We start from the raw sequence: 24,113 nt of genomic DNA on the forward strand, positions 1-24,113 counted from the left end.
GAGGCTGGAAGGGACACCAGGGGATTTTTCCCCAGGAGCCTCCAGAAGGAGCGCAGCTCTGCCAACACCCTGATGTGGGCCTGGTGAAACTGATTTTGGACTTCTGGCCTCCAAAACTGTGAGGGAAGGAATTTCAGTGTGTGGTAACTTGTTACAGCCACCAGAAGGAATGCAGGAGTCCCAGTGAGTGACTAACAAGACGGTCAGGGTTGTGCCCAGAGAGGCAGACCCACCCACCACCGCTGCCAGCTTGGCTGGTGAAGACCACGTCGCTCAGTCCAGCCTACATGTGGGAGGTTGTCACTGAAGGCCACCAACTCTGCCAGGAGCCATGTCAGAAGCTGCCTAACCAATCGTGTTTCTAAAATGAAAAGTAAACCAAAGTGACCTTGGTCCTGTGAGTCGGGACATTGCAGGCTGACTGCAGGCGGCTGTCGCCTTGTCTCACGAAGACTGCAAGGAGACCGGTCAGGGGCTTCACTCTAGGACTTGGGTGGCAAAGTGCAGGAATACGGGACTTCCAGAGTCAGCTCCGAAGCACATGGTGGTCATCCGCTGATGACCCTCGTGCCCACATCCACCCCCCCCCAGTCCCGGGCACCAGAGGCTTTCATCATGGACCCAGCCATAGCCTTTGCCTGGTGAAGTGGGTGTAAAGAATGTCTACTTCCGTGCACTCGGAGCTCACGCCTCTCCTTTGGCAAGCTTCCCACCTGCGGCAGAGGCTGGGCACCACTGGCCTCCATTTCCACGCCCTTGCATTGGTGCTGCCATGTGGCTGAGCGCCAGCCAATAAAGGGAAGCAGAATTGATGTCTGCCACTTCCAGGCCTGGCCCCCTTGGGTCTTCGCCCAACCCTTTTTGCTCACTGTCACCTGCTGACCAGGTGCAAACAACACAGTGGAGAATCCACTAGGATGTGGCCAGGGATGTGGTTTCCTCCTGGATGGCCCCTGCGGCTTGCCTGACGTCCTCTGCTTGGCAGCATCAGACTGTGAGATCCACGAGAATGTCACTGGGCTCAACCACCGGGGTGTGGGATTGTTCATTACAGACAAGCATTACTTCCTGCAACATACAATCAAGTTCTCAAATGTCCACCACCTTACCCCTTCCCAAATGGCACTTAGCCACACTCAAACACACTGCACAAATCCCCAAACTGACGACTCCTGAAAATCCAGTGCAACCCATTTCTAATCTTTCAGACCAACACCTGTGTTGTTACCAGTGAAGGAGCCACTGTGAGCCCTCCAGAATTTCCACTCAGCCCAACACAGACCAGACACAGTCTTGACATAAATGGCACCTTCATCAAGACTCCATATAGATTCGCTGGAAACATAGCAGCTCTGCATCATTTTAAGTTTCATAAATGATGGTTCTTAAGATGAAGACCCCTGTAGGGACACCAGAACCATGCTCTAGCACCATGGGCCCACAGCATGTCCCATTTCCCCAGGCCTTAGAAAAGGCAATCATCCTTGCAGACCCTTCTATGGCCTCTTCTGGATGCAGGAAAGGCCTCTGGTATGTCTTCAGAGGTCAAGGATATTACCACCCTGCTCAGCCCTACTTGTGACTTTGAGAGCCTTGAGTGTGGGGGGACCCTGCTCAGCCTTTGGGGCAGGAGTGTCTGTGTGGCCTACAGATCACTGAGACCCTACACAGGAACATTGTTACCACGTTAGATTTTGAATGACAAAAATAGATAAAAGGACAACAAAATGGCGGAAATATTCGGAACCACAGAAAAGAAGAGGGAGTGACCTAAGAGTTCTCCTGTCCAGCTCCTGCTCCTGAGCCCGTGGCTTTTCCTGGTGAGAAGGAGCTGCCAGGGCCCTAAACCCATCCAGGCAGAGCCACCAGCCCCTGCCAAGTACTTCCCGTCTCCCAAAGGCCATGAGGAGAACAGTAAGCAGAAATGGCAAGTCTTCTTGCAATGAAATCAGGAGAGAGCAGAAACTCCAAGCTACAAACAGGTGGGAGGCTGCCACCTGCATCAGCCAAAGCAAAGGAGGATGGTGGGGGGCAAGTCTAGAGAGAGCCAGGACAGCACGTGCTCTGGGACGCCCACATGGCAAAAATGAAACCCCTAACTTGCAACAGGGGAACGAGGTTGACAGGCTGGTGCTAGGAACATTCTAGAACTACTTAAAGCTCCATCGGTCAAGGGGCGCCTGGGCGGCTCAGTCGGTGAAGCGTCTGACTCTTGGTTTGGGCTCAGGTCATGATCTCAGGGTCGTGAGATGGAGTCCCTTGTTGGGCTCTGAGCAGCATGGAGTCTGCTTGTCTCTCTCCCTCTGCCCCTCCCCCCACTCACCTGTGCGTGCGTGCTCTCTAAAATCAATCAATTGATCGATCGATCAACCAAGAGAAAATAGAAAACAACCACATGAGGGAGGCCTGGGTGGCTCAGTCGGTGAAGCGTCTGCCTTTGGCTCAGGTCATGGTCCCAGGGTCCCGGGATCAAGTCCTGCATCAGGCTCCCTGCTCATGGGGAGCCTGCTTCTCCCTCTGCCTCTGTGCTTTCCCTCTCTCTCTCAAACAAATAAAATCAGAAAGAAAGGAAGGGAGGGAGGGAGGGAGGAAGGAAGGAAGGAAAGAAGGAAGGAATAAGAAAGGAAACAACTGCACAAAACAGTGTCAGAGCTTCAGGAATCCTATTTCCAAAGTGTCTTGAAGCCTTACTGGGGAGGGGAGCAGGGAGGTGCCCTGGTGACGCTGCCCACGGATCAGGCCAGAGCCTGTTTTTCACAGAGCACCGGGGAGCTTAGAACCACGACTGCCTTGCTGGGAACCAATTGCTTTGCCGGTTTTCTTCTGGAAACTATCCAGGAAGTGTGAAAGGTATCAGTGACTCAACAACAGAGTGTGTGTTAAGTTTTGAAGCATTTTTAGAGAAATACATGCAATTCTTAAAATTTGTCAGACAATGATAGTATTATGTGAAAGGAGGGAGGGAGGGAAGGAAGCAGGGAAGGAGGAAGACAGACAGAAAGGAAGAAAGACAGCCCAGCTGGGAAAAATGGGTGAAATCTGAAAGAAGTCTGCCGTGTGGCTAGTAGCACTGCACCGCGTCCCTGGTGTTGCCAGCACCTGTGGTCACAAGATGTTACGGGAACTGTATACAAAACCAGGGACTCTCTGAGAAAGAAGAAACTAACCCAAGGCAGTGGGGATCTGCGTCTAAGTCGAGGACTAGAGGAAAGCTACGGGTCTGTGGAACTATTCCAGGTTTTTTCAAGGAATTGTTTGAAAAAACATTCAGAGAGAAAAATAACCCATAATGAAACTAAAATGATTAAAAAGAAGACAAAGTTTGAATTTGACCAAATCTAAAAAGAAAATACCGGAATGAGCATTCAGCTCCTAGCGGAAGCAGAGCCAGTCATGTGCAATATACAGAGGTCAAAGAACGGATGACATCATGCCAGAAGTCCCAAAGACCCTGAAAATATTTTACGTATTTTTTGAAAAGCAAAATGGAAGTTCTGCCTCATTGGTTTGTCCCTGCTGAATGGCAGGCAGATCACTCACAGGAAAGGTAAGAGATTGGAGGAGGCAGGTGAGGCTGTCTCGGGCTCCAAACTCCTCACTAATAATTGGAATAGAGACCATTTCAAATGCAAACTGAGTGATAAAATGCCAGCTGCACATGAGATTAAAAAAAATTGGGACATGACTTGTTTACTCTCCTTGGCTAAAAATCCACTGAAAAATGAATGCAAGATCTTGTGCAAAAAAGAGTAGAAATTTGTAATGAGCTCCATTTAGCAGAAATACATGACTCTGCAAAGGGAACTGTCTCAGGAAGAGTAGGAATGATACCAGAATGAGCTGAAGGCATTAGCAACAAAGGAAATGAGAACGTGGAGACAGAACTCAAGAAATGGAGGAAGGTGTGCAGAAGCAGGCTGATGTGTAGAGACGCCAGGTCACTGTGCAGGAGAAAGCTCACGGCAGCTGGGTTCCCTGCTCGCTCATTCGGCAACAAGGATCTTCCTGGACAGAAAATGCATGCGTGAGGGATACATTGACACCAGTAAAGCAGACCAGGGAGTGCACACAACTGCACACACAGGGCTCTCCGTCTCCAGAAATACACACTCCTGCTTATGAACCTCCCCCTTTTCTTACCTTTTTAAAATTGAAGCAAAATTCCTACAACACAAATTCAGCGCGGGTAAAGGGAAAATTTGATGTCATTTGGTACATTCATGATGCTGTGCCAGCTCCTTTCCTGTCCGGCTCCCAAACATTTCCTCACCCCAGAGTAAAACCCCACCTCCCCTGCTCCCCTCCCTCCGGGCCCTGGAAACCACCAATCTGCTCTCTGCTTTCAGGGGTTTACCTATTCCGGATATTTCCTATACATGGAATCCTACAATGAGGGACCTCGTGTGTCTGGCTCCTTCCACTGGCCTCATGTCAACGCTAAAACTTTAGGAAGCCGAAGGGAGGAACGTTCATTCTCTGCCCCCCAGGAGCTCAGCTCCGGCTCTTAGAGACCCCCCTTCCTACTGGCCTTCCTGGTGGGCTGCTTTTTAAAGGATAATTCATGTGCTCCAGAAATGCTTCAGGCAACTTTACTTTTCTGTTTTTATTCACATTCCTTCAAGTATTTTAAATCTTATGATCTTGACCTGAGTGTGACAGAGCAGCACAATGTTTACATTTGCAAAACCATTTGATAAAAGGAAAATAAATTATACTAAAGAGAATTTTTTAGAAGATTTTATTTATTTGAGATAGAGCGAGAGACAGAGCACAAGCGGGGAGGGGCAGAGGGAGAAGCAGGCTCCCCGCTGAGCAAGGAGCCTGATGCGGGACTTGATCCCAGGACCCTGGCTGGGATCATGACCTGAGCCCAAGGCAGACGCTTCACTGACTGAGCCATGAAGGTGCCCCTGAAGAGAATTTTTTAAAGTGTATTTATTTTGGGGCGCCTGGGTGGCACAGCGGTTAAGCGTCTGCCTTCGGCTCAGGGCGTGATCCCGGCGTTGTGGGATCGAGCCCCACATCAGGCTCGTCTGCTGGGAGCCTGCTTCTTCCTCTCCCACTCCCCCTGCTTGTGTTCCCTCTCTCGCTGGCTGTCTCTATCTCTGTCAAATAAATAAATAAAATCTTTAAAAAAAAATTAAATAAAGTGTATTTATTTTTTTGTAATCTCTACACTCAATGTGGGACTTGAACTCACAACCCTGAGATCAAGAGTCATGTGCTCTCCCAACAGAGCCAGCCAGGCTCCCCAAGAATTTTTAACTACAAAGTGTATATTAACTGGCTACCAAGTCCCCAAGACTCTTTATTCTTATAGGTTTCTCTCCCTCGCTCCCACACACCTCACTGGGGCCTTTCCTGGGGTCCCCATGCTCCAACTAGAAGAAGCCTCCCAGGGATATAACACTTGCCCTCAGTCCCCCAACCCACTGGATTGTTTCCTTGGCTTCTCCTCATTAAGATTGTGACTTGATAAATTGTTCACCTGAAAAAGAAGAAACTTCAGGTTTTCCTCAGATTTCTGGTTCTGTTCCCAAGGCAGTTGTGGGACACAGACAGGAGTCCAGTGCCAGGCTAGGAGGTACCTGAGGGAAGAGGGGCCACCGGCCAAGAGCCAACCCAAAGCTCCAGCGTCCTACCGGGAGACCGGCAGGGGGACACTGAGGTTTCGTAAGCACTGTGTTTGCGATTAGCAAAAAGAGCTGGGCCGATTGTATTTGCACCCACACAGAATGCTACTTTCGTCTATTCTCCTTGGGTGGCTCTGCGGGGAGACTGGGGCCACCCTTGGCGGTTCACGGCACGGAATAAAAACCAGATACAAGGCTGGTCAAGGTGAGAGATGGGGCAACCTTTATTGGGGACATTTGAAAGTATGTATTATAAGCTTTTCAAGGTGCTTGTGATGTGGGAAACAAAAGCAGGAGACAATTATTAAATTTCCTTACTACCTACAGCCCACTGACAAGTCCTTGAAACAGGCAGAGTGACATTCCTCTAGGGACTCAAAGGCCTGGATGTTGACGCTTTGCTAAGGGCAAAAGACAATTCTAGCCCGACCTCCCCACCAGGATCCTGAAAGCCTACTTTAACACATAAAAATTCTTTTGGAAACTTCCTTTATCTCTAAACGCCCCAACACACATGTTGGCAGTCATCCCCCAAGCATATGGCCCAGCGATACACATCTGAAGGGTCTCATGACTAAGGTTTTATTAGATGGTAATAAATGACCTTTACCCAATAATAGCTAAACCACTCCCCCCCCCAAGGTCCTGGAAACCTTGCTTCCAAAATTTCTTAGAGACTTACGCTATCCCAAACCCCCTCCCAACTTGAAAGTTTCTGCCCATGGGTCCTGTCGCCATGCTTCAATAAGACCACCTTCTTGCACCAAAGACATCTCAAGAATTCTTTCTTGGCCATCAGCTTTAAACCCTAACCTCTTCCCAACATCACTTGTAACCTTGAAGAGGATCCTGGGAAGAGGGCAGAGCAGGGAGCTCCAGGAATCTCTCCCCACCTGGGCCACGACGGCACGGGCAGAATCTGTCTGATGGGACTATCTGGGGACCGTGGAGTCTGCTGCAGCCTTGCAACTGTCCAGGGGAAGTAGTCGGTTTGGTCTCTTCTAGCTCTTAGCGCAGTCGCAGCTACCCAGCCATGCGGCAGGCAGCTGTGCACCTGCTTCTGGAGCAGCCCACAGACGCCAGGTGGGCAGAAAGGGCCCCGTCCTCCAAAGAGCAGGAGCCTATGCTCTCATCACTGACGGCTGCTTCTGATCACACAGGTGCAGACACACAGGCTGGCGGCCCGTGCTGTCGCCCCTCCAGCTCCAGCTTGAGTGACTTCAAGGGCATCGAGAGGGCGAGCGCCCCTTTATCCCCCTTTTCTTTTTCACTTTTCCCCTTTTGGGAGCCACACATTAGGACACTCAAAAACAGCTGCATACGTGGAAATTAGGAAGGGACTGTGCGTGCCCAAGGAAAGGCTCAGAGAAGACCTGAGAAGACACTCAGTTTACACCTCAGGCTGATCCTCGGCACAGAGACAGCCCGCAGCAATCACAAGTATGACAACAACAAAACAGCAAACCCTGGGGAAGGGGGAGAATCTGATTTCCAGAGTTACTCCATCATGAGATTCTAATGTCCGGTGGTCAGCCAGAAAATCACGAGGCACACACAGAAACAGGAGAGTCTGTCCGATGAAAGGAAAAATAGAATTCAACAGAATCTGTCCCTAAAAAAAGACCTGATGCCAGATCTGACTAGACAAACTTTAGAGCAACTGTCTTAAAGATTCTCAAAGAAGGGCACCTGGGTGTCTCAGTCAGTTGGGCATCTGACTTCAGCTCAGGTCATGATCCCAGGGTCCTGGGATCGAATCCTGCATCGGGCTCCCTGATCAGTGGGGAGACTGCTTCTCCTTCTGCCTCTGCTCTCCCCCTGCTTGTGCTCTCTGTCTCTCTCTGACAAATAAATAAATAAAATCTTTAAAAAGAAAAAAAGATGCTCAAAGAACTAGAGGAAGTTGTGGATAAAATCATGAAAAAAAGTATGGACAAAATGGAAATATCAGTAATGAGGAAGAAAACCTAACAAGAAACCCCAAAAAAGTTCCAGAGCTGGAAGTGCAGGGATGGAGATGAAACATTTATCGGATAAACAGATTGGCAGATTGGAACAGACAGAAGAAAGAGTATTTTGAAAATCTATCTCGTTTCAAAGTCTAGACAACTCAGAGTGGCACGTTAGTCTATATCCAAATTAGATAGCGGGGGGGGGGTGCTCAGTGTGCAGCCAGATTTGNGGGGGGGGGGGGGGTGCTCAGTGTGCAGCCAGATTTGCCGGCCACTGTTAAAATTGACACGCAGTGCAGATGTCCCTGTGGCTCAGGAAGGTGGCCCCCAGGAGAGAGCACCTGCTATAAAGGGCGCCAGAAGTGCATAGTAAATAATTCGTGGATCAAAAAATAGGGGGTAGTGTTGCATTAAAACATGAAAAAATTATGAAAACTAAAATAATTATAGAAATTTTAAAAATTGTGAAAATGTCGCAACTTTTAGAATAAAAAGAAGCAAAAATTCTATACTCACATCTGTGCACCCAAATCTATACCCCAAAAGAACCCTTCCTTTCTTACAGATTTTTATAAAGATTTTATTTATTTATTTATTTATTTATTTATTTATTTATTTAAGTGGGGAAGGGCCGGGGGAGGGGGAGAGCGAATCCCAAGCAGACTCCCCGCTGAGCACAGAGGCCAACAAGGGATCCCACAACCCTGAGATTGTGACCTGAGCTGAAACCAAGAGTCAGGCACTCAACCGATTTCACCGCCCAGGCACCCAATGTGGTAAAACATATGCGATGTCGAATGTTATTGTTTAAACCATTTTTAAGTGTTCAGGTCGTTGGCAGTAAGGACATCCATGCTGTTGCCCAGCCACCACTGTCTATGGTCTCCAGAAGTTTCTCATCTTCCCAGACTGAAACTCTGTCCACAGGAAACATTAGCTCCCGTCTCTCCCTCTCCCAGCCCCTGGCAGCTGCTGCTCTGCTTTCTGTAGTGTGAATTGGAAAACTCTGTGCTTCATGTAGGGGGACCCCACAGTATCGGTCCCTGGGACGATGGCTCCTTTCACAGAGCATGATGCCCTCCATGTTCATCCACGTGGCAGCCTGTGTTGGAATTTCCTTCCTTTCCACACACATAATAGTCCTGTGTGTGTATCACATTTTATTCGTCCACTCATCCATCCATGGACATGTGGGCTTCTTCCTTGCTCTGGCTGTTGGGAATAATACCTTTTCAAGTCCTTGTTCTGGGGCACCTGGGTGGCACAGCGGTTAAGCGTCTGCCTTCGGCTCAGGGCGTGATCCCGGCGTTATGGGATCGAGACCCACATCAGGCTCTTCTGCTGTGAGCCTGCTTCTTCCTCTCCCACTCCCCCTGCTTGTGTTCCCTCTCTCGCTGGCTGTCTCCATCTCTGTCAAATAAATAAATAAAATCTTTAAAAAAAAAAAGTCCTTGTTCTTACTTTCTGGGGTGTATGTCCAGGGGTGGAATTGCTGATTGATAGTCACGGACAGGAACCTTCGCTAGGACCAGCTATCAGCATCTGAGTCCTCCACCCGGATGGTCACACGGTCTGCCCTGCCCCAGCCTCAGCCAGCCGGCACGGGGTGTCAGAAATGCCCAGCGCCCCCCAGCCCGGCCCCGTGGGAAGGGGCGTCCAGGAGGCTGCTTGGTCGCACGAGGGAACCTGGCTTTGCAAAGAAGATGCGTCCTGTCTTCTGGAATGCTGGGCTGGCCCCTCTGGCCTAGCAGGTTTTCACTGGGTCCTCAGTGGCTGAGAGAGAACACAGATTACCCCGCATGAGGCCTCCTCCTTCTGCAGGTGACGCCCCACCTCTGCCTCCTCCAAGGAGAAACCAGAAGGTACCTGACAGGATTCCTCACCCGGTGCTCAGCCCATGACCCTCCCCGCCCAACCCCCTTCCCCTGAGGAGCCCAGACAGAACGCCCCCTCCCGTCTCCCACTCACCAGTGTTCATACTGCACACCTTTCCTTCTCAGCGCCTCTCGGAGAGAAGATGCTTAAAAAGACATGAAAAGTGGCAAAATGGCCATGCTTCTAAAAAGCTATTATTTTAACAGCTTTATTGAGATATAATTCACATACCATAAAATCCACCCATTTAACGTATACAAGTCAATGAGTTGTAGTTATCCCAAGGGTTGTGCACCCACCACCATAATCTAATTTTAGACTATTTTTGCCCCCCCAAAAGAAACTCCTTAATTCCTGTGCACTGTCTCCCATGCCCCCCCTCTCCAGCCCTCAGCAACCACCAGTCTGCTTTCTCCCTTGGATTTGCCAATTCTGGACATTTCATAGAACTGGAATCCTACAGTGCGTGGCCTTTTGTGACTGGCTCCTGTCACTCAGCATGACGTCCCCAAGCTTCATCCGTGTCGTGGCTCAGCGCATCACTCCTTCTCACGGCTGAGTAATACTCCATCGTATGGATGGGCCACATTTTGTCTGTCCATTCGTTGTCTATTGGTGGACATTTGGGGTGTTTCCACCTTTTTTTTTTAAAGATTTTATTTCTAAATCCCTGCCCTGGATGTGGGGCTTGAACTCACCACCCCGAGATCAAGAGTCTCATGCTCCACGGACTGAGAGAGCCGGGCGCCTGTTTCCACTTTTTAACTATTGTTAATAATGCTGCCGTGAACATTTGTGTTACATATATGTTGCCATTTCTCCTATATATGTATCCAGAGGTAGAATTCAAGTTATATGGTAACTTTGTGTGGAACTCTGTGGAACAGCCAGACAGTGTCCACACCGGGTTTATCCCACCAGCAACCTGTAAGAGCTCGAACTTGGCCACATCCTTGTCAACACCTGTCATTGACTGTGTTTTGATTCTACCCGTCGTAGTGGGCACGAAGTGGGATCTCACTGTGGTTTCGATGTGCATTCTCCTGATGATTAACGACGTTGGGCATCTTGGCATGTGTGGCTGTGTTTCACACACACATTCAACACCCAGGTATCCACCTAGTGTTGCTTGGCTGGGCCCCTGGGACACAGGGGTGACCCAAACAGACACAGTCCTGCCCAACAGAGCTCTGGTCCAGAGGGGTGCAGACATGTAACCAAGACAGGTACCTGCTAAAAACAGGGTCCTGGAGGGTCACCCATGAAGTGACTCACAAGCCACAATCCAGACAGGCCTGAAGAGCGCTGGAAGGAAGGAATGGGTCCTGAGATCTTCCTTCCAGACCTTCCATAAAATCAGAATAGGAACGTGAGTGTTGGCAGTGTGTTAGGACTTGGTCATGTTCTTGGTTTTAAGGTTGACCACAGAACTGGCAGAGATGAAAGAGATGGCGTCCCCTGGATGGGTGACGATGGGGCCAGGACGGGGATGCTCACTTGGGTTGTGTGTGGGCTGCAGCTGAGTTACCCAGCATCTCCGCGATCGCCTTGGAGAGGTGACAACACACATAAAAACCCAGGGAGCGGAAAGACAACAGGTAGGGTGGTGGGTGCCAGGGGCTGGGGAGGGGAGTTCACATTTAATGGTTGAAGGGTTCAGTTTGGGAAGATGAAGGGGCAGAGTGAGCCTCACCATAATCAGAAGGTGGAGCTCACTCTGCCCACCTCTTCCATCTCTGATGCAATGAAAACAAAGCAAACCAGTCTCGCGCAGGGTGAGCTGCCCGACAGGACCAGCTACCTTGTCCCTGCGCAGGGTCGCCCCTCCCTCCCCGGGAAAGGTGACCATCCCGCCTGGAGCGGCCATCCTCACGGAGCCCTCGCCTTCCCCCGCCTCCTCCCAGGGCCTGCCTGCGGGTTTTGTTTGCCGGTCCCGGGCAGCCACGCCCTGCCCCTCAATTCACTTCTGGGGACCTAAGCTGCGGCGCTCTTTCCCCGCGTCCAGGTGTCAGGAGCGCGGTAAGGCTCCTCCAGTATTCCCCTCCGCAGCTTGAGCTTCTGGGCGACCGGCCTCCAGAGCAGCCCTGCAGCCGCTGCCAGGACGTGTGCCGTGCAGCTGACGCACGGGGGCCACCGTGCGCTCCCGGAACCACCCGACCACCGGGACCACCCGGCCCACTGGGACCACCCGACCACCCGGCCCACTGGGACCACCCGGGCCCACCCGGAACCACCCGACCACCCGGCCCAGGGGACCCACCTGGGCCACCCGGCCCACGGAAGCCACCGCACCCACCCGGAACCACCGGGCCCACCGGGAACGACGCGACCACCCGGCCCACCTGGACCACCTGGACCACCAGGCCCACAGGCCCACCCGGAACCACCCGGCTCACTGGGACCCACCGGGCCCACCCGGCCCATGGGACCGACTTGACATGGATGCGCGGGGACCCAAAGCCCCCGGCGGGGACGCGCTGCGGGACGCGGTGAGTGGGGCCCCCTCCCTCCCCTCCTCGGTGTCTCCTCACCTGCGCCGCCTCCGGGACTGGGGCGGGTCGTGGGTGGGCGTGGCTAGGTGGTGGGCGTGGCGGGGGAACTCGGGCAGCCCCCAGCCCTGCAAACCCTTGGCGCCCCCACCCCTTCCCGCTTCGGATCTGCCGGAAGCGCTCGCGCATCAGACGCGGACGCGGCGCATCACGAAGCCACATTTCAAGGCTGGTTGGTTTGTCATCTTGAAAAGAAGTCGTTAGATGTTGTACATACTTGAGTCTACGTTTTCCTGACAACGGTTAAAAAAGCAAAGGATACCCCCCGAGGGGAGACGGCTGCTGGTTGAAGGCGCCGCGGGCTCGGTCTGCAGACGCAGCTCCGAGATCGCTGCCGGCTCCGCGGCGCAGACAAGGCGCGGTTGTGAGCAGTGACCTGCGCGGTGCCCGAAAGCCGCGCACACGCAGGGCTTCCTGTAAGGGCACCCGGTGTCGGCCACCCCCTCCCCAGCTGATGACCCCCCCCGGAGCCCAGGCTGTCGGGCAGGCACGGTGCCCGTCTGCGTGCGCGTCCAGCGCCGCTCGGCACTTCCTGAGGGACCCAAAGTTACAGGACACTGTGCTGTTCCCTCCTGGACGTTTGACAGCTCCGAGCGTATGTTTAGGTGTGTGACCATCCTCATTTTGAGTTAGTGTTTCTGCACGGTGTGAGCAAGGGGTCAGGGCTGCTTATTTCCTGTGTGTTTGGCTATCTCCTTGTGCCAGCACTATGTTGAAAAGATTTTCCCTACCCTTTGAATTGAAAGGCCTTGGCACCTTGCTGAAAACCTAACTAACTAAATAAGGATGGTTCTATTCCATGATGCTAAAACCCCTGCATCAATAGTAAATATTTTTAAAAAGGGGGGGGGCGATAGATCTAATTTAATTAAATCTGAGACATCAAGAGACCAAAAAAAAGTAAATATTACATTCAGTTGTCTTATGGTTCATTTTTCCAGGCAGAAAATCTATTTCAGGAACTTCAAGAACATTTTCAAGCTCTGACTACAACATTAACCCTCAGAAATATCCTTTTTTATCTTATAACAAATACTGTGATGCTTCTGAACTCTGAAATTATCATGGAATATCTCTTTGTCTGCTACTAGTGGGTAATTGTTGACCTAGGATTTCCTGGTGTTTACATGTGTGCCTTTCCATGGTATCCTGATGCAGTAATTACCATTCACAGGCAATTACTTCCTGCGGGACAGGGAGCATTTTGTATGACATTTACAAATACAGGGCAATACAATGCAGGGCATTTTGTATGACAACGAGAAAATACAAGGACACAAAGCACAATACTACCCAGTGGGGCATTTCCACTAAGCCCTAAATAAATCTGGGTAGTCTGCTGAATAACATTTATACTCTACCAAGCAATCAGAAACTTCCAACATAATGTGGAAGGTCTCCAACATACAGTACTACACGTGGCTCTCCCCACCTTTGTTTTTTTTGCAACTTTAGCCTCTCACTGTTTTGTTAAGACATGAATTCAGATAGGATAGGACATTTGTTTCCACTTCAAGCAAATCCAGATAATGGTAACATCTGCCCTAAGACTTGGCAAGCTAGAGCTCACTTTACACAATTAAATTCATTCCTTAGAAATTATATGAAAAGTATTTCCATATGGAACCATTTACTTCAACTTTTGATTCTGTAGATGGGTTCCCATAGGGAAAAAATATTTTTTTTCTTTTCTTTCTTTCTTTTTTTTTTTTTAGATTTTATTTATTTACTTGACAGAGATAGAGACAGCCAGCGAGAGAGGGAACACAAGCCAGTGGGAGTGGGAGAGGAAAAAGCAGGCTCATAGTGGAGGAGCCTGATGTGGGGCTCGATCCCATAACGCCGGGATCACGCCCTGAGCCAAAGGCAGACGCTTAATGACTGCGCCACCCAGGTGCCCCTCTTTTCTTTCTTTTTCTTTTTCTTTTTTTTTTTTGGTTTTCAGCTTTCACACTTTATTTTTTTAATAATAATCTTTTATTATGTTATGTTAGTCACCATACAGTACATCCTTAGTTTTTGATGTAAAGTTCCATGATTCATTACTTGCGTATAACACCCAGTGCACCATGCAATACGTGCCCTCCTTAATACCCATCACTGGCCTATCCTGATCCTCCATCCCCCTCTCTCTGAAGCCTTCAGTTTGTTTCTCAGAGTCCATAGTCTCTCATGGTTCATTCCCCCTTCTGTTCACCCCCCCTCCTTCTTCCCTTTCTTCTCCTACTGATCTTCCTAGTTCTTATGTTCCATAAATGAGTGAAACCATATGATAATTGTCTTTCTCTGGAAAAAATATTCTTTTTTTTTTAATTTTTTTAAAAGATTTTATTTTTATTTATGTGACAGAGAGACAGCCAGCGAGAGAGGGAACACAGCAGAGGAGTGGGAGAGGAAGAAGCAGTCTCCCAGTGGAGGAGCTCAATGTGGGGCTCGATCCCAGAACACCGGGATCACGCCCTGAGCCGAAGGCAGACGCTTAACACTGCGCTACCCAGGCGCCCCTGGAAAAAAATTCTTAAACATGATAAAATTAAACTGCAGGAAAGTTGGTTTTAAACAGAATCAATTTCCATTATATATACATGCTCATTAGAGTTTGGTTAAAACATAGTTAAACATACCAGACCATCTCATGTTCCTGAGTCTGTATCCACACAGGGGGAGCCAAGTGTTCAGAACTGAGCTCACGGTCAAAGGTTAAAGACACAGTACAAAAACCTCAGGGAAGCAGTTTAGTTGCACTGACCCTAAGGTGTTAGTACTTGCCGCGTTTGACTCCCTCATGTTAAAAGTTGCACTGCGGGGTCGTTTGTCAGTCGCCTTGATGAGTAGGTGCTGGTCCAAGTAGGGTCCTTCAGGACCTTCTGGCTGGTGCTCTGGACCCCATGTGCAACTTTCCTTGACGTTGTACTGGAAGAAATGGGAAATCGCATTGAGGATTTACAGAAGAATGTGAATGACCTAATGGCAGAAGCTGGGATTGAAAATCCTATTAAAGAACAAATGGTAAGGTCATCATTAGGAAACTAAATATGTTTGCCTTTTGTATATCTTTTGATTGCTTTCATCTTGAAAACTACAATCCCATATTCATTCACTGGGGATTACTGCCTTTGTACTACATGGAGAACCTTCAGGAATAATAAAAGACATTTACAAAGGCTCTTTTCTAAATAGACTAACTGGGGCATTCCTCATCATAATTCCTTAAAAAGTGTACATTTTAAATGACAAGCTCTATTATTTAAAAATTGGCTTTTATGAAACTACTTTTCACCACTACCTCTCAAGTTGGTCTTCAATCAAGACACAAGATAGGATGAATTAGAGATTGGGGAGTATAACTAGTAGTTTCTGTTTGAGACACTGTCCCATTTAAAGAAGATGCATGTGCATTAAGCCCTCAACCCATTTCATGGTTGTTCCTGAGGGTCCCACCCTGGCCCCCACAATGCAAACATTTCTTTTCCAGTGAAACATCGCACTTAATCTTGAAGAGGCAAATGTATGCTTGGCTTCGGGTCTCAGACTGGATTTATGTCCATGTGACATATGGAGAGACACAACTTTATTTTATGAAGATGCTTACCCATATTTTATTTCCATAATATTCTGATTATATAGGCATATTTTGATTGAACAGTTAGGTGCCTTTGTTTTCCCATTTTCTTTTACAACTGTTATCCTAAATCCACTGGCAAATGATCCATACTTAACCTGCTAAATCGGAGCTGGTTCACCTACCAGCGACTTACAAATGTCTCCATCTGGTCCGGTGAAAAAGGTAACAGGAAGCCGTGTCCTGCAGCTTAGGGTTTGCAAAACACTGCAGGGGGCACTCTGTCTCCAGGGTGCATTCGGGGTTCCAAAAAAAAAAAAAAAAAAAAAAAAAAAACCACAGGGCTGATTTGGTGATAAGATGAGAGCAAGAGGGCAGACACTGCCCACTGCAGGCTGGGGGTGGCAGCCCAGGAGCCGGTCCGTCCCTCCATCACCCAGACCCAGCTGCTGTTTTAAATTTGGTCAGAACCACGAAATATTAGGCATCAAGGTAAATGATTAAGTGGATGTGGAAACCTCCCTGTTTGATGTGCAGGCAGCATGAGAGCTCAGATATCCAAGTTTGTTTAAAAGGGGTCTTGCCTTTCAAATGAATAGAAAGNCCCCCGTCCCGCCTGCCCTGAGGCCTCCTGCCTCTCCAGCCTCCCAGCCACGCCTTCCTCCCACAGGGCTGATTTGGTGATAAGATGAGAGCAAGAGGGCAGACACTGCCCACTGCAGGCTGGGGGTGGCAGCCCAGGAGCCGGTCCGTCCCTCCATCACCCAGACCCAGCTGCTGTTTTAAATTTGGTCAGAACCACGAAATATTAGGCATCAAGGTAAATGATTAAGTGGATGTGGAAACCTCCCTGTTTGATGTGCAGGCAGCATGAGAGCTCAGATATCCAAGTTTGTTTAAAAGGGGTCTTGCCTTTCAAATGAATAGAAAGACCTAAATACATGAGATGTTTGGATAAATCTGTGTCTGTTGGTTGCACGAGGTCGGGGTTCACAGAGGGCTTGTGCCGGGACTTGAGGGGAAAGCCGTGTTCCTGTTGTGGGGAGGGGTAGTGGGAGGAGGGAGAGTCAGTGACCCCAAAATGTTGGAAACGCTCTATGTTTGTCTGTGTCCCCATTAACCGACACTGTGGCCCCTTTCCTGCAGTTAATTCCACGCAGAGAGGCAGCGTGTTGTCCTGGGTGTTCTCTCCCAGTACTCGGGCTGGTTAGTCACAGCGATGGAATGTCGATGCAGGAGTTGTGTTCTGTGGTTTCAGGCGTCCACACTGTTTATTCACCTCCGATTGTGAATCCACACTGACTCCGTCGGTGGAAAAGGAAAAGCATTTAACATTTATGTTCTTTTATATACTGGATTTTTCCTATCCACAGACGTTTTAATAATTATATTTTTATTGAAAGCTTTGGATTCCAGGTTATTTAACTGTGCATTAATTGGTATATAAATCAACCATTTCCTCTTCAAATTTTTTCTTACAGACCTGAGAACAGTAGACCAGTCAATTGAGAATGTGATAAAATCAAAACTGTACTTTTTAAATAATAATTTGCATGAGTTCTGATTTTTACTACTTAAAAATCCATTCTAATAAAATGAAAGATTAAAAGAACAAACATGGGGCGCCTCGGTAGCGCAGTCGTTAAGCGTCTGCCTTCGGCTCAGGGCGTGATCCCGGCGTTCCGGGATCGAGTCCCACATCAGGCTCCTCCACTATGAGCCTGCTTCTTCCTCTCCCACTCCCCCTGCCTGTGTTCCCTCTCTCGCTGGCTGTCTCTCTCTCTCTGTCAAATAAATAAATAAATAAATAATCTTTAAAAAAAATAAAATAAAAGAACAAACAATCCAATAAGACATAATTCAGAAAGTGATTAACAAAGATGGTCGTGAAACTTTTCAATGTATATCTTGTACTTATAAATCATGGGAGAAAAGCGTAAGCTATATTAGGTCAATTTTTTTTTCCTGAATTAAGTTCTATATAAATCTTTTTAAAAAACATCATAAGCTGTTTTCTGATTGAGATTGCTTTTTAAATAACTTCATCCCAACTCAGCTTTTCCAGTCACACAGTGTTTGGGAAGACTCATTTTAATCTGTCTAGTTCAAACAGATTCTTCTCCAAACCAAACAAAACCCAAGAAAACAGCTTATCCAGGAGCTCGGTGCTCAGTTCGGAGGTCAACCTCACCACTTCGCTCCTACAGGGCTAGTTACCAAGGACAAGCACAGAGGTCTCACTTCCCCTTACTTTGTAGGTCGTATAGAGACGATCAGATAATTGATTCACCTATCTAAGCCAAAGTAAAACAGCTGTGATCATCTAAAAAGGGGTTAGTAAGAGGCTCTCATTGTAAAAAATAACATTATTCCTGCATCTGAGATAAATGTTATTCTTCATACAAAAGTCAAAATCACCCAGAATTCTGTAATTTAGAATTAACCACTATAAACATTGTTCTGTGCATACAATTTTATACATGGTTGATCATGTTTATAATCTCATATCCTGTTCTCTTTTCATATCATAAACATTTTTTCCATGTGAGAATTTCATACACTTTTCATATTTTTTATGGCTGACTACTATTCTATCATATGGCTGTAATAATTTAAACTTTCCCGTAACTATCCCTTGGACATCAAGGTTACTTCCCACTTTCTTGCTATTATAAATAATGCTATAAGGAGCATTGTTACCATGAATTCTGTGCACATTTCATTAGGGTCAGAAGTGTAAAGGCCAAGTACGTTTGGTCAAACACATCTCAGAAAGGAAGCATCATTTTATACTCCCAACAGTGGGTGCATGTGTTTCTTTTTTATTTTATTTTTATTTTTTAAGATTGTATTCATTTATTAGAGAGAGAGAGAGAGCACGAGCAGGGGGAGAAGCAGAAGGAGAGGGAGAAGCAGGCTCCCCACTGAGCAGGGAGCCCGATGTGGGATTCGATCCCAGGACCCCGGGATCATGACCTGAGCCGAAGGCAGACGCTTAACTGACTGAGCCACCCAGGCCACCCATGTCTATCTTTTTAATTCAAAGTCTTAAAATGGCATCATTTAAATTCAGTCTTCTCGGTGATTTAAAATCATGATGGTCCCATTGGATTATGTGAAAAATCTTGATGTATCTTAGGTGCTGTTATAATTTCAGCAGAAACTAAAGTGGATATTTGAATTGAAGTAAACCAAACAGATTTGAGTCCTCATTAATAACATAGATCACAATTCAAAAGCCAGGATTTTTAAGAAATTAAATAAGTAGAAAAGAAACCTTCTAGGCATGTGGGTGGCTCAGTCGGTTAAGCGTCTGACTCTTGATTTCAGCTCAGGTCCTGATCTCAGGGTCCTGGGATCGAGCCCTGAGATGGGCTCTGCACTCAGAGGGGAGTCTGCTGGAGATTCTCTCTCCCTCTCCTCCTGCCCCTCCCCCTGCTTGCATTCTCTCTCAGAATAAATAAATAAAATCTTTTTTAAAAAGGGAGGGGAGAAAGCTTCTATTAGTTATTAACAAAAATAAAAACATTAGGGGCTCCTGGCTGGCTCAGTTGGTACAGCATATGATTCTTGATCTCAGAGTCATGAGTTCAAGCCCCACATTGGGCATGGAGCCTACTTAAAAACTGAAATAAAAACATTTATGCTGTCAAAAAAAATACTAACTTCTTTCTAAATGAAGTTCCAAGCTGATACCTTTCCTAGTCTGACATTTAACAACTCAGTTACTCACTCAAACCACAGACACCTACCTTTAGAGGTTATTTGGCATTTGATAATATCATACCTGTTTTAATGCCTTCCGAACAGTTTTATAAAGGATTGCTGTTTTCCAGTAACCTCTTACATATATTTAGAAGAAATCAAAATGCTTCCATAAGGAAAAAGGGGAAAGCAGTAGATGGATTTACATATGCTTAAACACAGTTATTCTAATATAAACTAGATTAATATGAACCTGTAGTAGCAAGCCGTCTACTCAAAGATTAAGTAAAATGTGAATTCAATATCAAATGCTGTATTCATATACTTGTAATTTAAAACTCATTTAACTCAAAATTTGGGAACTTATGAAAACATCAAGTTTAATAATAAAGGGCTAAGGGGCGCCTGGGTGGCACAGCGGTTAAGCGTCTGCCTTCGGCTCAGGGCGTGATCCCGGCGTTCTGGGATCGAGCCCCACATCAGGCTCCTCTGCTAGGAGCCTGCTTCTTCCTCTCCCACTCCCCCTGCTTGTGTTCCCTCTCTCTCTGGCTGTCTCTATCTCTGTCAAATAAATAAATAAAATCTTTAAAAAAAAATAATAAAGGGCTAAATTTGTAAGTCAGCAGTCTGGATGCAATTGTCTGAAGTTTTAAATTCTCACATTTAATTTCCTTTCTTTACAACTGTGGTCTCTTGCCTGATCTATCACCATAGACCTTTAACTCTTTTCCAAATCTCCTTTTAGCTCCTCCAAGGGGACAGAAAGATCTTCTCGGGACTAAAAATCTGATCATGTCACACCTGGTTCCGAGGCAAAGCCTCCCACCCGTGCCCTTTCCATCTAACCACACCACAGTTCCCATACAAGCCCACCTCCCTCCCACTGTGGGTCTTTGCTCCTGCAGGTTCCTTTCTGGAATGCAATTACCCACACACCCACTTAGTTAGCTTTTTAATATCTGACCTCAGCTTGAAAATAATTTCCTCAGAGATTCTTTCCCTGAATCCCCATCTGGGTCAGATCTACTTTTTATATGACCTCCTAGCACTCTAGCTGTTGACTATCACAGTTGTCATTTCACCTTTTACACGATCATTTAGTCATCTTCACAGGGCAGCAAGCAACCAGATTGATTGTGCTCAGCCCTGGGGCCCAGGAGCTACTCAAACTTCTTTAAAAAATAAATTAATGAATGAATTTCAAGAGTTTCGAAATTCTTTGCAATCTTTTATATGGTGCTTTTTGTCCATGGAGATGTGGGAGAGCTTAACCACTCTACTGAACAAGAAAACCCAAGGCCAGATGGAGGACATGGGCTATAGCAGTGGCTGGGGAAGACCAGTGGGGTGTCGCCCCCTACAGTGTGCAAGGCAACACAAATCTCATTAAGACGCTGTTGGTGTTTTTTGTATAGCTTTTGATGATGAGTGTAAAAATGCCACAAAGGAATACTAAAACCAGATGTATTTTAAAAGCCATTAATAAAAATGATGTAGAAAAAACTATTCAAAGTGACAACTATATAAAGTGGGTCCTCCCAAAGTTCCCCATTCTGATTTTCAAAGACATGGAACTTTCCCAACTAGCACCTCAACTTTCAGATAAGAAACCTGGTGAGGCCAGGAACACATCCTATATTTTACCTGAGCAACCTAAGGAACCAAACTCTGGGTGCAGTTTTTGTTAACATCGGTGAGTGGTTTTTAGGGTAGTGTGGCTTTGACTCTGTCAGCGCCCTGAACTCATTTCTTCTCTGCATGGGCTCAGAACAGTAGGAAAGAGGCCATCTACCCTAGCGACCCACACGTAACAATCTATTGCAAACACACATAAAAATCTACTAAAACTGCTGGGTGTTTTAATGTTTCTGATCCTTGTTTTGAAAGTCTGAAAACTGTAAGTAAATGACATCATGCACCGAGCTTCTCCACTCAGTACCCTTCTGCACCGAGCTTCTCCATTCAGTAGTTTGAAATCCGTCTATGTCGATCTGTAGCTCGACTTCAGTCACGACAGCTGTGTAATAACCCTTTGAATTCTGTTTTCCATTTGACTAATATTATTTCCAAATAATGCTGCAATACACACTCTTGCATATCTCCTCTGTGTCCGTTCCTTTCGGGTACTGGATTACTTACTGCATCCCTGAATCTATTCTGTGCCTCTGAGGCTTGTGGCCTCTGTGTCAGCTGCCAAGACTGATTCCTGGACTTTGCACAAAAACCATCCTGGGGAGGATGGGAATCAGAAGTCATCCAGTGCTCTGAGAACCAGGGGTATTGGTGTACTTTCTGCACCAGTTAATTTCAATTTGAATAACGCAGCATGGTGTGGCAATGAGGCAAGCTTCGGGAGCCATGCAGATCTGGGTTTGAATTCATGTCCTCTGAATGAGTTGTAACTCATGGGCAACCTAAGCTTGAGTCTCCTTCTCTGCAAACTATCTACCTGGCAGGTGGTTGGAAGGATTTGAGAAAATGGCTTGTAAATCACTTAGTTCAGGGCAAGGTAGACAGTAGGTACATAATAATAAGATATAAACTTATAAATACAACAAACTTACGGTAACTACAGGGGTAAATTTACAGATGTGGAGTGGTTTTTTTTTGCTTTTTTTTGTTAACAGCTAATAAAGCTTTATCAATAAGATATAATTCACATGCTATACAATTCATCCAATTAATATATACAATTCAATGGTTTTTGGTATAACCACAGTTGTGTACAACCATCACCATAATCAGTCTTACAGCATTTTATCTCAGGAAGAAGCCCCGTTCCCATTAGCTATCACCTCCCTCTCCCCCTCCCCCCGTCTTAAGCAACCACTAATCTCCTTTCTGTCTCTATGAATTTGCTTATTCCGGATATTTCGTAAAAATGCAGTTGTACAAAATGTAGTGCCTAGCCTCTTTCCCTTACCCTAATGTTTTCAAGGTTCACCATGCTGTAGCTGACATCAGTACTTCATTTCTTATGACCAAATAATACTCCGTTGTACGGATGGAACGTGTTCTGTTTATCCCTCCTGCAGCTGATGGACGTGCGCGTTGTTGCCTCATTTTGGCTATTATGAATAATGCTGCCACCGATCTCCTGTCCAAGTTCGTGTGGACAGATGTATTTAGCTCTCTTGGGTATATACTTAGGACTGACATTCGTGGGTCAAATGGTGTTTCCCTATTTTTTGAGGAACCGCCAAACTGTTTTCCAAAGGGTTCCCCATTCCACCTCTCCACCAGCAGTGTATGAGGGTTCCAATTTCTCCACATCCTTGACAACACTTGTAATAATCGGACCAGCGGGTGTGAAGTGACATCTCCAGGTTTTGATTTGCATTTCCTTGATAAGCCATAATAGTGAGTTTTTCATGTGATTCTTGGCTTTCTATCTTGGAGAAACGTCAGAAGTAGAATACTGAATGTCTGTTATATGCCAGGTACTTGGGGTCATGATGATTTTCCCACTAGCCCCTCATTTGATATGGCATTACACTCCCTATTTTGTAAATGGGAAAATTAAGGCTGGAGCAGTAACGCTGAGGATGTGCATTTGAGATTTAAAACCACTTAAGGCACACCTCATTTGTACGTCTGGTTTGTGCTTGTGTTTCCGCCGCAGTCAGTCAATGAGGCCACAACAGGGAGAGCTTTCCCACCACTGAGGGCCCACCAGGCGCTATTCTGAGACACACACGGGACAGCAGACACTAGCACCTGAGAGAAAACGGGGAGTCAACAGCAGAGCCTGTGCACACGAGATGTGCCTGGGTAAGCCCCCAACCACCCACCGGCAGGCTGTGGGGCGAGAGACTCGAGACCGATATGGAAACTAGCTGCACATACCGAAGGGCCATGGTTTCCGCAGGAAGCACAGCTTGCTTGAGTACATGAGATACGGTCTTAGGGGGAATAGGAAACAACTTCTACTCTTTATATTTAAAAGGAAAATTCCAAGAATCATTATTTTATTGCACTGTTTTTATAACCGGAATAAAAGACACTTCTTCCCTGAGTGAGTATTCTTTCTGAACTCAAGACTTTAGATTCTCTTGTGGGTTGAATTGTGCCCCCACCCCCCTGGTAAATTCCTATGCCGGGAGTTTTGCTTTTTGTTTTTTAAAGATTTTATTTTTGCGAGAGAGAGAGAGAGAGAGAGAGAGAGAGAAAGAAAAAAGATGGAAAGAATGAGGGGGGGAGGGGAAGGGCAGAGGGAGAAGCAGGCTCCCCGATGAGCAAAGAGCCCGATGAGGGACTCGATCCCAGGACCCCGAGGCGAAGGCAGACGCTTCACCAACTGAGCCACGCAGGTGCCCCCCTATGTCAGGAGTTCTAATCCCCAGCACAATGTGCCTTATTGGGGATAAGGTCATCACAGATGTAATTAGTTAAGATGAGCTCATACTGCTGCAGGGTGGCCCCCTCCAATGACCAGTGTCCTTGTAAGAGGAAATTTGGACACACACACATACAGGAAGGCCATGTGAAGATGAAGGCCAGGATCGGGGTGAAGCATCAAGCCAAAGGATGCCAAAGACTGCCAGAAACTAGCAGAATCTGGGAGAGGGGTGGGGAACAAATTCTCAGTCACAGCCCCAAAGGAACCACCCTGACCACACCTGGGTCTGGAGTTCTGGCCTTAGATTTGCAGGACAGCTTATGTCCGTTGTCACCCAGTCTGGGCTTCGTTGTTACGGCAGCCCTGGGAAGCTCACACGGGTCCCCACTGCCAGGCAAACCAAACACAGTGTCCCCACAGGACACACACCTGAATTCCACTCCAATGGGAAAGAAGACAAGTAATTTCGGACTGCCAAAATCAGTAATCTGTACGGCA

The 24,113-nt window shown here is 47.1% G+C and overlaps 1 protein-coding gene across 1 annotated transcript; it reads left to right on the top strand.

Annotated features, from left to right (window-relative positions):
• The first annotated feature begins 9,036 nt into the window (after window positions 1-9,036).
• On the top strand, window positions 9,037-22,997 carry LOC105238129 (collagen alpha-1(I) chain). Its single transcript, XM_034643032.1, has 3 exons — window positions 9,037-11,058; window positions 11,466-11,949; window positions 22,899-22,997. Exons 1-3 carry the CDS (start codon window positions 10,923-10,925, stop codon window positions 22,939-22,941), a joined length of 663 nt encoding a protein of 220 aa, XP_034498923.1. The 5' UTR covers window positions 9,037-10,922; the 3' UTR covers window positions 22,942-22,997.
• Window positions 22,998-24,113: the final 1,116 nt, after the last annotated feature.

Source organism: Ailuropoda melanoleuca, chromosome 14 (assembly GCF_002007445.2).
Source record: "Ailuropoda melanoleuca isolate Jingjing chromosome 14, ASM200744v2, whole genome shotgun sequence".
NCBI classification, from domain to species: Eukaryota; Metazoa; Chordata; class Mammalia; order Carnivora; family Ursidae; genus Ailuropoda; species Ailuropoda melanoleuca.

Coding starts and splice junctions, on each gene's coding strand:
- LOC105238129 (XM_034643032.1), top strand. CDS start 10,923: ATGGGTGACGATGGGGCCAGGACGGGGATGCTCACTTGGGTTGTGTGT. Junction 11,059..11,465: donor AGGGAGCGGAAAGACAACAG/GTAGGGTGGTGG, acceptor CCCCGCGTCCAG/GTGTCAGGAGCGCGGTAAGG. Junction 11,950..22,898: donor GGGACGCGCTGCGGGACGCG/GTGAGTGGGGCC, acceptor TTTCCGCCGCAG/TCAGTCAATGAGGCCACAAC.